The sequence below is a fragment of the Notamacropus eugenii genome, chromosome 6 (assembly GCF_028372415.1).
Source record: "Notamacropus eugenii isolate mMacEug1 chromosome 6, mMacEug1.pri_v2, whole genome shotgun sequence".
Lineage (NCBI taxonomy): Eukaryota > Metazoa > Chordata > Mammalia > Diprotodontia > Macropodidae > Notamacropus > Notamacropus eugenii.
In genome coordinates, this window is record NC_092877.1 from 106,829,830 (window position 1) to 106,842,943 (window position 13,114).

The 13,114-nt window shown below is 34.1% G+C and overlaps 2 protein-coding genes across 8 annotated transcripts in view; one reads left to right on the forward strand and one right to left on the reverse strand.

Moving 5' to 3' along the window:
• TMEM165 (transmembrane protein 165) overlaps positions 1-13,114 on the forward strand; it is a 56,593-nt gene that overhangs the window by 31,269 nt on the left and 12,210 nt on the right. The window contains exons 5-6 of one of the 2 annotated variants that reach the window (XR_011969596.1): positions 7,048-7,301; positions 12,779-12,916. Coding sequence is in view for 1 of the 2 variants with exons in the window: in XM_072620806.1 (XP_072476907.1) it covers positions 7,048-7,059 (12 nt within the window). In the remaining variant the exon portion in view is untranslated. Of the gene's footprint in view, positions 1-7,047; positions 8,329-12,778; positions 12,917-13,114 lie in introns of those variants that run through there. The other variant, XM_072620806.1, reaches the window with a different exon arrangement.
• CLOCK (clock circadian regulator) overlaps positions 1-13,114 on the reverse strand; it is a 127,194-nt gene that overhangs the window by 9,286 nt on the left and 104,794 nt on the right. For 4 of the 6 annotated variants that reach the window (XM_072620799.1, XM_072620800.1, XM_072620801.1 and 1 more), the window contains 6 exons: positions 12,497-12,597; positions 11,753-11,842; positions 7,611-7,769; positions 5,517-5,723; positions 4,808-5,013; positions 1,684-1,945 (listed from right to left, as the gene is read on the reverse strand). In XM_072620799.1, the coding sequence (XP_072476900.1) occupies positions 1,684-1,945; positions 4,808-5,013; positions 5,517-5,723; positions 7,611-7,769; positions 11,753-11,842; positions 12,497-12,597 (1,025 nt within the window). The remainder of the gene's footprint in view (positions 1-1,683; positions 1,946-4,807; positions 5,014-5,516; positions 5,724-7,610; positions 7,770-11,752; positions 11,843-12,496; positions 12,598-13,114) is intronic. The other 2 variants (XM_072620802.1, XM_072620803.1) reach the window with 2 other exon arrangements.

Consider the following 13,114-nt stretch of genomic DNA (forward strand, 5'->3'; position numbering starts at 1 on the left):
TGTGGCAAGTCCTCAAAGAGATGGGAGTACCAGATCATCTTACTTCGCTCCTGAGGACCTTGTATGCAGGTCAAGAAGCAACAGTTAGAACTGGACGTGGAACAACTGACTGGTTTAAGACTGGGAAAGGAGTATGACAAAGCTGTCTATTATCACCTTATGTATTTACTTATATGCAGAGGTACACTGTGCAAAATGCTAGACTGGACGAATCAAAAGCTGGAATTAAGGCTTCCAGGAGAAATATCAACAATCTCAGATATACAGATGATACAACTCTAATGGCAGAAAATGAAGAAGGATTAAGAAGCCTCTTGATGAGGAAAATGTAAAAGCTAAACTAAGATTAAAAAAAACCCATCAACTTACTATCTCAGCAACTGGTCCCATCACTTTTTGGCAAATAGAGGGAGAAGAAATGGAATGTTATATTCTTGGGCTCAATGCAGACAGCAACAGTCATGAAATTGAAAGATGCTTGCTCCTTGGAAGGAAAGCTATGGCAAATCTGGACAGCATACTAAAAAGCAGAGCTATCACGTTGCTGACAAAGATTTATATGGTTAAAGCTATTGCTTTTCCAGTAGCAATGTATAGCTGTGAGAGTTGGACTATAAGGAAAGCTGAGCACTGTGAAATTGATGCTTTTGAATTGTGGTGCTAGAAAGACTTTTGAGAGTCCTTTAAACAAGAAATTAACTCAGATGATTCACTGGATGATCAAATATGGAAGATGAAGTTGAATACTTTAGCCACAAAATGAGAAGAGAAGAATCGCTGGAAAAGACCCTGATGTTGGGAAAGATTAAAGGCAAAAGGAAAAGGGGACAACAGAGGATGAGATGGACAGAAAGTATCATAGAAGCAACAAACATATGAGCTTGGACAGACTTTGGAAAATAGTGAGGGATATAAGGGCCTGGCTGGCAGCAGTCCATGGGACCAGGAAGAGTTGGACATGACGGAATGAGCCAATAATAACAACAGATGGATGTACCATGCCGATGCTACCAGTGCTGGGATTTGAATTTCTGAATAATCTTTGTTCATTCCAGGACCACACAGTTTAGTCAGCCATTTACCAATCAGGGAGTCCTTGCTCAAAAGGAAAATTAGAGTTAGAATCTGTATTCGTACAAAACTATCACTATTCCTAGAAAAATTCAAAGGATTCTTTGAGTGGGTCAGTAGCATTATCTGTACATATGAAGAATAGTAAAATATTATAAACACAAGAAAAGTATGTTTATATGGTTAAAGGTCATTAAATAGTATGAAAGATCTTAAGACACTGTGTGTGGGTATACACACACATACACAAAAACACCACACTTAATATTTATCTATTTTTGTATATCTCTATTTATCTAATGACAGAAGTCATAGTACCATTTGAGCTACTGATTTGGTCACCCTGTATTTAAATATTTTGCAATTAGCAAGAATCACCAGAAAGGGAAAAAGGGTCACCATGACAAACAGTAATGGTCTCCCTAGGCCTTAAGGCAAACTAGAGCCAAGACTTTTTTTTTTTTTTTTTTGGAAAATAAGAAAGTTACATACTGAACACCTCTGGAGGTCCAGGTTATTTATTTGCAAAGAAAAAAAAAGTTAATACTGTTTACCAATAATCATCTATTACCTAAAATTAAATGAGCATTGGGAAAAATTCTAAGAAATGACCTGTAAGAACTGTTGTGATGGCTGAGTCAGCTGAGCCTGAGATGATTGTTGAATGCTTGTTAGATGCTGTTCCTGCTGGCTCTGCGGCGGCTGCTGCTGCTGCTGCGTTATTGATAATGTCTGTGGCTGTTGCTGTTGTGCAGCAAAAGTGGGATAGGCAGTCACCACCTGACCCATAAACATAGTACTAGGTACCATAACTGCTCCACAGGCTACAGGAGCAGTGACTAATTTGGTCACCAGTTGTTGACCTTGAGAAAATCTGCAAAAGGAAAGAAAAAACCAAAGAAAGAAAAAGTCAAACATAGAAGGTACATACTATAAATAAATAATAGTTTACTGAACAGAGATATTTATTTAGTTAATACTTAACAATGCTTTAGCAAAATAAAAAGCTGTGCCTCCTTGTGGATGAACTTATTTCCAAATTTTAAAACTTCAGCCTAAAACAAACATAACAACAAAAACATCAAGGACCTATGCTTTCCTTGGTGCAGCCTAGTGAACTGGATGAGGTTCATGGATATTATATGACTTGTCTATGATCACACAGGTCTTCCTGATCCAATCCAGCACTCTATTCACTATGCTACACTGTCTCTCACAACAAAAATATATACAAAAAAAGAAAAATACAAATGTGAGTTCCTTTTGGAACCCTGAGTTCAGATCTTTATAACATCTGGTTCACTGTCAACTGAGCAAGCTGGAATTTATCAGAGTAAAGGAAATAAACAATAATCTCTATGTTTACAAAGGTATTCAGGCTTAATGCTAGGGTTTTAAAAACATAACAGCTTAATAACAACAACTGATATTTATGCAGTTTTAAGGTTTTTAGAGAATTCTAAGAGGCAGGGACTGTGAATATTATTATTTTTGTTTTATGATCAGGAAAGAGAAGCCCAGACAAGTGGAGTGACTTATCCAGGGTCACAACTGGTGTCATAAGCACTACTTTTACCCAAGGCTCTCTGATCTCCAAGCCCTGCTCTCCTGCCACTGTACAGTGCTGCCAAACATTCTATCAATGATAAATACAATCCTGATTTATATTTTTATCTACTCAACATAATTCTGATTATAATTCAATTTCTTTTTTAAATTGTATTTTTTCTTTTGGGAAAAATTCCTATTTGCTTTCTTTAAAAGAAAATTACTTTTCAACAAAACTACATAAAGAAATTATAATACTTGAAACTTACTTAAAAGTCTTATGCATAACATACTATAATTAAGTATATTACATTTTGGTTACTGTTCTGAATATATATATGTACATATACGTGTGTATATATATAACACATACACATACATATGAATGAATGACTGAATAAATAAATAAATGTTGACTGTTGAATCATTTCAGCCTAGCCCAATTCTTCATGACCCCCTTTAGGGTTGTTGTTGTTTGGTAAAGATACTGGAGTGGTTTGCGATTTGCTTCTCCAGCTCATTTTATAGATGAGGAAACTAACAGGGTTAAGTGACTTACCCAGGGTCACATAGCTAGTTAAGTGTCTGAGGTCAGATTTAAACTCAGGAAGAGGAGTCATCCTATCTCCAGGCCTGGCACTCTATGAACTGCACTTCCTAGCTGCTCAAAATGTTGGTTACTTTTTCACAATTTTGCGATTTACAATTTCATATTTTTAAAATAAATGTATTTTACTTGAAACCTATAACATCTTGAATCCTTTACCCTTGGGAATAAAAAAGATTATAGGAAAAAAAGAAAGAAACCAGCTGTGGTAAAGAAATACCTTATTCAACAGCAGAACAAAAAAAAACAGGACAAGAAAATATGTCATTTCTTAAGAAATGAATACAAGTAAAATAACAGAAGTACTGGTACAAATTGCCTTGCTGGGCTATAGTTTATGATAAACATCATTTCAATTCTCAAAATTAAGATTCTTTATTTCTGTTTGTTGTTCTGTAGGACAGATTATTTTCAGATATTTACTACATAGTTTTGACCTTGTCCAAATTTAAGTCTAACTTTTGAAACTATATTTTTTCTTAGCTTTTAAAACAGACCCTTCCTCCTGTTCTTTAGAGCCCATCATCACCAATGCCTGTTAGTTAGCTGCAAGAGTTTGAAAGACACCTAATATACTTTGTAGAATACAACAGAATACTGAACTACGATGTGAACAGGACATTCTACTGAAGTATAGGCATTATGCTAAAATATCATTATGTTGCCAATGTGAGTATACTAGTATTATAGTCCTATATAGACTACTAATATAATAAAGTGATAGTGTATTCTATAAAGTATATAGTTCTACCATAATATTAGCATTCTACTAAGCACTATATTAGAATATTACTTCAAAAGTATGTGATTTCATCAAAGTGCTCATTTCATTGAAGCTGACCACAGCCGTTCTACCAAGTCTCTGGCCACAATGTTAATTAATTAATTACCCTGCTGGCTGCCTGAGGATACACCTCTCTGAATTTAGCTAGGTTAGTCCTTGAATAACAAAAAGCATCACTGAAGGCAAATTCAAACCTTCTGAGCTTGGGAGGATCTGCCAAAACCTGAGCTTCTCTAGCATATATAAACTTTAGTGAAGTGTATACATATTTTTTAAGATTTTAAAAAAGAACAGTACTGTTTTGTAGCTTAAAATAGGTAATTCCAAACTTATGAACAAGCTGTGTTTATAAGTTTATTCGTAATCTTTGCAATTCAAAATATATCTTCCAAAAGAAACAATGTTATAGGAAAAGAATATAATATTATGAGTCTTTAAAAACTCAGTTAGTCCAAAATATAACTGAGTTATAGTGGCAGTTATAACTAACCACTGCTTGTAACACATTTTATGTAAAAATTCCAGGGCACTCCAAGGCATGAGGGATTTAGGGTTATAATTACTCAATACCTGATGAAGATACAAAGTAAAAACTGAAATAACATTGCACCACAGTTTAGATCCAGTATTTGGCAATACAATTATTGTTCCTCTAAATTCATCCTCAGCTTTAAACTAAATAACTCTTACAAGAGCAACATAGTTATTTAGTTTTCATCAAACAAGTTAATCTTTGATTTAATGATGAGTTAAATTCTATGAATGGAAATATAAAATTAATTATATATAATAGTTACCTTATCTGTCTGTCTTGGGTGAAAGTGGTTACTGCAGCACTCTGGTTATTGTTTTGTGGTATGCTAGATGGAATCTGGACCACGCTTCCTGTTGTTGGCTGAGAAATGACCATAGTGTTGTACAGTGGAGCAGTCAGCGTGCTTTGAGTCTGATTGGAAAGAGAGGTTTGTTGATTGTGCCCACTGAGAATGTTTGGCTGAGTTTGCTAGGAAAGATAATATTTTATAGAATGCTTAAAAAAAATTAAACGTATTCCAAGAATACTACCATTTATTTGTTTTTGCCGGTGGGAGTTTCTTACTAAAACAGAGTGATGGGAAACAATGACTATAAATGTAATTTTGAGGAACAATACACACAACAAATACTAATGGCAGTTAAAGATAGTGCATTTACCTTCTAAAGTCACCAATGAAGGATGCACAGAGAACAGCTTGTTTGAAATGGCTCGGGGCTAAAATTTTGCATATTACACATCAAGCTTCAAATATATTTAATAAATTTCAAGACATGTCCCAGCACCTAAAACAATATTTGCTACTAAAATAGTTTTGCATAAAAAAATCACTGGTCTACATTATCCATTGGACTTCTTAATTTATGAGAATATAAAATATACTTTTTAAAAACTAGTTTTTATTTTATTTCCCGAAATTGTTTAAGTTCAATCACTCAATGATCACAGCTTGGAAGCACTTTATAGTTTACCTGAGTGGCTGGATTTTGTAAAGGCTGTTGTTGCATCATGTGCTGAGAAGAACCAATATGTCCAGTATTTATTCCACCTTGAATCTGATTGGTCTGAACCTGATTTTGCATGTTTATAGGTGTAAGTTGTTGCATATTTGATGAATTTCCAGAAGAAAGTTGAACAGAACCAAAATTCAACCCAGGAGAAGATTGCTGTAAAAACATCTTTAAAAATATTCTAAAATAAGTTGTTTTTTAAAAAATTCTAAACAATAACTCAAACTAATTCAATGATGAGAATAGTTTTAAATATTCTAAATGCTATGCCCAAATTCTGTTTCATAAAGTGACATTTCAAATTTTATCAGATTTTACAATACTTCAGTGTTTTTCAAATACTAAAAAGGTATCTAAAGGGACATCACAAAAGCTACGAAATAACTTCAATCCATATATACCTATCAATGAATTCATATATACAGATATACATAAAGTATAACATTTAAGAATGGGAGAGAGTAGTGGGAAGAAAGTTGCAAAGAAATCCAACAATAGCATGCCACAGCCCCAAAAAAGGCTAAGTATCATTTCAGGAATCTCATTTCCATTGTCTGTTACAGCCTAACTCTCAAACTGTTTGTTTTTTTTTTTTAAGTAAAACTAATGTGATAGGCTTGGGAGAAGACTATAAAACTCTTAAATTGGATTTCTTTAAACAAAACTAATTTTGTAGTCTTGGGAGAAGAAAAAAATCACCATCATTTATGTTTCGATGTTACCTATTCATTAATTACAGGCTTAAGGGGTACATTCAAACATCACTTTCTAAAGCAGTTGTCTGGAAGTTCAAAATGAATCCAAGATGTATCTAAAAGAGAATAGAGGTAGGCAGCCGTAATGTAGGAGGAAAAGTCCTGAACTTGAATTCAGGAGATCTGGGGTTGGATTTCAGCTATGAAACTTTCTGTTGGTTATATGTCCAAGGGCATGTTACTGAACTTCTCTGAGCCTCAGCTGCTTCATCTGTAAAATGGGAATAACAACACTTGGAAGAGGGAGAGATGTAAGTAGTATAGACAGATAGATCTGAAATCTGTCTGAGTGAATGAACTGACTCCAAGAATGATTCCTATCAACCTGGCATCCATAGACCTCCCGAAGAGATCTATGGATAGAATTCAAGGAGTTCATGGACTTACATGGGAAATAAATTACATCTTGATTTTCACTAACCTTAGAATTCCTCTGCAAACTTAAGTATTTTATTTTTATGCATTTAAAAACTTTCTGAGAAGGGAATCACAGACTTCATCAAACTGCCCAAGGGATCCATGACACACAAAAACATTAAAAATATCTGACTTGAAAGGAGATCTTTCCAATGGAACGTCCTAGGGGGATTTGTCCATGATTCTGATTTGTTCAGGTTTAATTTATAAGATGAATCGGGGCCAGGGTTAACATACTGAACTCTAGGAACAATGGACCTTTTTATAACAGCCCAACTGTTAGTATTCTACCTCACTGTTTGTTTTGTATTTATTCTTAGGTAGCCAGGTGACACAGTGGATAGAGTGCCCAAGTGGAATCAGGAGACTCATTTTTATGAATTCAAATCCAGCCTCAGACATTTACTAGATGTGTGACCCTGGGCAAATCACTTAACCCTGTTTGCAGTTTCTCATCTGTAAAATGAACTGAAAATGGGTAACCACTTCAGTATCCTTGTCAAGAAAACTCCAAATGGGATCATGAAGAGTCAGACACAACTAAAATGACCAAATGACAAAAATTTATTCTGAGGTATATATATGTTGTCTCCTCTGACAGAATGTAAGTTCCAGAAGAGCAAAACTGTACAGTTTTTGTCTTTATAACTCCAGTGGCTAACACACAGTAGGCTCTTAATAACTGCGTGTTGCAGGATTGATGATTGAATTCACTTTAGAAAATGAAGTATTTTACTTCCACCTCACAGTCAGTAAGTCTATTTATACCAAGAATGTTCCTTTTTCTTACAACACACACACACACATGCACATGCACACACACACACACACATGCACACGCATGAAGATTCACAAGTGCTGGTAGTCAGACAGTGTAACTTACTTGTAGCCCTTGACCATGAACCATTTGTAGCTGTTCTTGGATTTTTCTGAGCTCTTCTTGTTGTCGGTGAATATTTGCCTCTATCATCCGGGTCCGTTGCTCCAGCTGATCTTTTAGGTGCTGCATGGCTCCCAACTGAGCTGAAAACTGAAACATGGGCTGAAGTACCATAAAGAAATCAGATATTTCAGAACTATTTAATCCCTGTGACTACAGAATAAGTAAATTGTCCCTACCAGTTACGTATGCCAGTGAAAACCTGCTGTTAGCTGAAAGCATAAGTACTTGTCACATAAAATATGCTTTTAAAAAATGCCCTATTTAGTTGCTAAAATATTATAATACTAACCCTAAATCATATTTAGATAGTACTTTAAGGTCTGCAAAATCCTTTACATACTTCTTTCATTCCTCCTTGGTGCAAACGAAGCATATTAACCATTCAGAGTCATGGCAGCAGAGGCATCAAAACTTAATTTGACAAAGGGCTACACTGTGCTGAATCACTGTGACTGCTAAGACTTTGCTCTCAGATAAGTAATGATACTAAGGACCAAACAAGAAAGTGTAAAACCTTCCAATCATAATAAAAATATAATCAAAGATACATTTCTTCTCACATAACATTATGGAGGGAAGCAGTTCCCATCTCTTGCCATTTCTAATTTTGCTCTTTTGCTTGTCTGATATTAAAGAGTAAAGAGATTCTTAAAGTAAAGCGATTGCCACTTTATTTCCTCCTACCTTTACCCAGCTTCTTCACTGCCTTCTTGTTCAGAGCCAAACAGATGAAGGCAACGAACGGTATCCATAAAGTCAAGAAACATTACACACATGCATTTTAAGAGTCCGTCCAAAGGAACACATTGTGCCTAAAAGTGGGGGACTATCTGAGTTACATTTTATACAATACTAAAGGTACAAAAAATTTTAATTTGGCAAGGGACTAGATCTTCCTTGTAAAAAATTGTGTTCTTCCTTTTTAAAGAAAATTTAGAGAATCAATGGGTTGTATAATTGCTGATGGATAAATTTTTTTATAAAAGAATAAAGTAGTCTGCCTATTTTAAAAAATTATGCTTTTATAATTTAAGTGATTTTAATTATATATGAATAAAAAATGGCAACACCAAGAAGTAAAAGAAAAAAAGAGTCAAAATGGCACATTTTAATCACTGCTTACAGGTAAGGTTTTAGACAAATCATGTAACTTTTATTGTCTCTACATACAACAGAAATGAGAAGCAGAATGGGACAGTAGATAGAAAAGTGGCCTCAAAGTCACAAAAACCTGAATGAGACCTCTCAAGACTCTAGTAGGGTACTTCTCATTCATAGTAGCCATGTGACCCTGGACAAGTTACTTACCACTCAGTGCCCTAAGTACAGGAGTTAAGAAAGAGGGTATTCTGCATTTGTAGAAGGAGTTTCCTCAGGAGGAGGTCCCTACACCAAAGACTTTTAACTCAAAGAGAAACAAAACCCTGTAGACTACATACTGACTTAGAAAACCACAAATTACATTATCTATATTGTACTGTACTTCTATTTCTTTTTTAAAAATCTGCCAATTACATTTTAATTTGAATCATCCCACTTGGGAGTTTTTAGGATTTCTTGTCCTCACTGCCCCTCTCCCCACAACTCCCTCAGTAGCAGGTCGCCTTAGTACATGACCAGACCTAATCCCTATTCCTATAGTAGAAATAATAGACATTTTACACAAGTAACCTTCTGTCAACATTTCTAAAAGGAGTTAATGAATACATATTAAGTATTCTAAAAATGCTCTAAAAATATGACTAAATGCTTAAAGAAATCTGTTAAACCCTCAGAATGAGTACTTTATGAACCTGGTACTAATAAAAATTCTAACTGAATTTTTTTTAATGACTCAATATTATCCAAAAATTTATAGTATAGTCAAGATATTCATTGGATATTTTAGCTTATCATACTAATGAATTATGTACATTTTTGTGCATATAAATAAGGAAATAATGATAACTTTTGAAGGAAAAAAACATTTTGACCAACAAACAAAACTTCCAAATCAGAATATTTGACAGAGATATAATAAAGAGAGCCAGAAAACTTTCCAGGAACATGATAATACTCAATAATGCTTTGGATCCTCAATAATACTCAATAATGTTTTGGAGAGTTTTTTGGTGGTAGTTGTTGTTTTAAGAATTATAAGATCCTCTAAGAAGCTTAATGTGTAAGTCAAATGACATGCACCTCCTGGGAATCAGTATTACCTAGAAGAGGGCTGCCAAAGAGCTAATGCTGTATGTACAAAGGGAAAGAGAATGTAGTCATAGGAAGGTGTTCCAGGGCTCACTAGCAGCACAGAGCTCTACTAGGGGTAAGATCATAAATCTAGAGGGACCACAGCCCCACACAGAGTACAGATGAAGAGTCTGAGGTTCAAGGAATCGCACTGGCAGTGAGAGCTGAACCAAGGATCCCTGACTCCAGAAGCAGGGTTCTTTTTACATACCACATAAACTAGATACAAATCTAGTTGCAGAATTTCTTTAAATGCCCAGAAGCAGAGGCTAGAAGGGCAACAGGACAAAGCAGCCATAAAGAAAAAACACTCTAAGCAAATTTGGCCTAGAATGCTCTCTGGCTCTAAGAAGTGAGTTCAAGTAAGAAAGACTTCATGATTAATTTATTGTCATAATGCACCAATCTGTTATTTCTTTAAATTTTACTTTAAACATATTCTTTTAAACTTAATTATTAAATATAAATTCTCAATCAGTAAGGATTCTGTTATTTTTGTGCCAATATAATTCTGACAGAAAAAAAATCAAATGATTGGATCATATGTACATAGTGCTAAAATTCAAATAACTTGCTTGGAAAATGAGACTAGGTCTAAAAATTATGCTTTCTAAGGCAATATTGACTCTTGGAATCAGCTTTCTAGTTAAAGGCTTAAGGCTGCCCACAATGAAATCAGAGAATCAGAGAATCAGATAAAAGCTCAGGGGCAAGGTACCTGAGCGAGAAACAACTCCTAAAATATCTCCTTCAAATTCAGTTCCCCCTATAACCAAATGCTCTCAAGTGTAAAATGAAACTAGAACTTTTATGCTTGCAGAGTTTTAATCTAGGGAAAATTAAGGAGTTGTATGGGCTTAGTAGATATATAACCAGTGACCCTGGCTTCATTTGTACTATATTCTAAATATTAAAAGCTCACTGGTTAAGTGGTTATTAAAATAATGAAGCTTGAATGTCAGACATCTTTCCTTCTGTAGCTAACACCACTCAGTGAAAATACAACAGATCAAAAGTAGATGGAGAAGTAGCAAGGGACTAGAAAATCCCAAAACTACTGGATTACAAACAGGCAATTAATAATAACTGCTAGTATTTGGACAGCTCTTTAAAGTTTGCAAAAACACTTTACAATTATTGTTTCATTTAATCTTCACAACAACTCTAGGAGGTAGGTGCTATGATCTCTATTTTACAAAGCAGGAAATTGAGACAGTCAGAAATTAAATTACTTGCCCATAGTTACACAGCTAGTGTCTAAGGCCATAAGTATCTGAACTCAGGTTTTTCTCGACTTCAGACCCAGCCCTCTATCCACTGAGAAATTAAATGCAAACTATACTAGTTATGTTAACGACCCCAATATGCACTTTTCTCTCTCCCTCCCAAAAATGTGAATACAAATTATCATTTCTTTTAAACATTAAACAGATTGCCTATTGATTTATTCATAGTTCATCACAGAGAAATCATGTAAAAAACAACTGGAGTTTTGTCTTTCAAATCTTCAGAATGTGTCTTGAAAATTCAAGCTATTTCAGAGATGGTAAATGTCAAATTGGAAATGAGTATCATTCGTACCATTACATAATAAACATTTACTATGTGTCCTAAGCCAATGTGTAATACTTTTTAACTATATCACTAGTCTCAATAACTTTTCAAACTAAAGCAAGTTACTCAACTGCCTTTTCTACACTGGAAGAAGGAAAAAACAATTAGACTTTTTTCCATCTCAACTATGCATATAAATAAACTAGTTACATAAACTTTAAATCTCAAAAGTATGATTATCAGCCTGAACAAAATTCACTTAAATAATCAAACAAAACCAAAAATCATTTTCATACCTGTGACATTCCTTGTTGAATTTGTAAAGTTGTAGCTTGAGACATCATTGGCTGTGCTAAAGACTGACCAACAGATTGAGAATTTAGGGACTAGGAAAAAAAAACAACAACATTGGTTTGGGGTTATTTTTTTTTTATATAAACACTTCCACCTGAAATAAACATTCCTTTAAAATGAAAACTACCTAAACTTAGATTTTTAAGAACTTCCAGCTTTTTTTCTTTTGCAAAAATATTTATAAAAGTACTTTTTGTAGTCACAAAGAACTAGAAGGAAAATGGATGCCCATTACCAAGGGAATGGATGAACAAATTGCAGGGTGAGGATATAACGGAATCTCTAACATTTGACAAATATGAATAATTCGGAGAAATGTGGGAAGCCTGTTTCCTAAGACCATAGATGTACAGCTGGCAAGGACATGAGAGGTCTCGGCCTCCCTCCCTACCTTCTTTCACAGAAGCTAACCCTGAGACCTAAAGAGATTAACTGACTTGCCTATGGTCAGGAACTCTCAGCTTTAAATTGTTTTCTCACAATAACATAACCTATATTTTTTACTTTAAAATAATTTTAATATTTTTAATGGAATATATTTCACAAAACATTTAATTTCCAGGTAAATGAGATGTTAATAGCTCTATCCTTATGTCTCTGGAAAGAATAGTGAATGAGTACCACGGATCTTCTCAATATGTACCTGCATGAATGTTTATAAGAAAATTACTCACTAAAGACTTTACCTGACTACTAAATGATGACCTCCTTTGAGTTATTTTCTCATGTCCAGGCAAATGTTGTCTGGGAGGAGTGCTATTATCTGTTGGAATCTTTGTTGGTGTTGCTGGTGTTAAAGAGCAAAAAAACAAAATTTCATTAGAATTTACTTTATAAAAAGTTTCAAACATTCATTTCAAAATATCTTTCAGTGAAAAAAGTTTTAATACAAATTAATTGTTGAATATTTAAATTAAAGTATAATAATTGTGAAATGCTTTTTTCCCTATCATTTCTATTCTTTTTAGGCAACATATGAAATACTCTAAGAAGAAAAAAATTTCATTACGAAAACGTGTTTGCAGAGTGGATAAAACCTATAAAGTTGTCTTCTTGTTGTCAATACATCCTAAAAAAGCACATAAAGTTTCTAAGGTTACTTGGAGGTAAGAAAGCTATAAAAAATAAACATCTAACGTTTGTTGTCCCTATCTATAAAAGAGAAGCAAACATTTTATTTTTTGAATGGATAATGGGAAACATCAATACTTTAAATGTATTTACTGGGTGACCTAAGAGGTTATTCTTTTAAAAAATGAGCAATTTTCTTCCTATTTAATGGGTAAGATTTTTGTTTATAGATT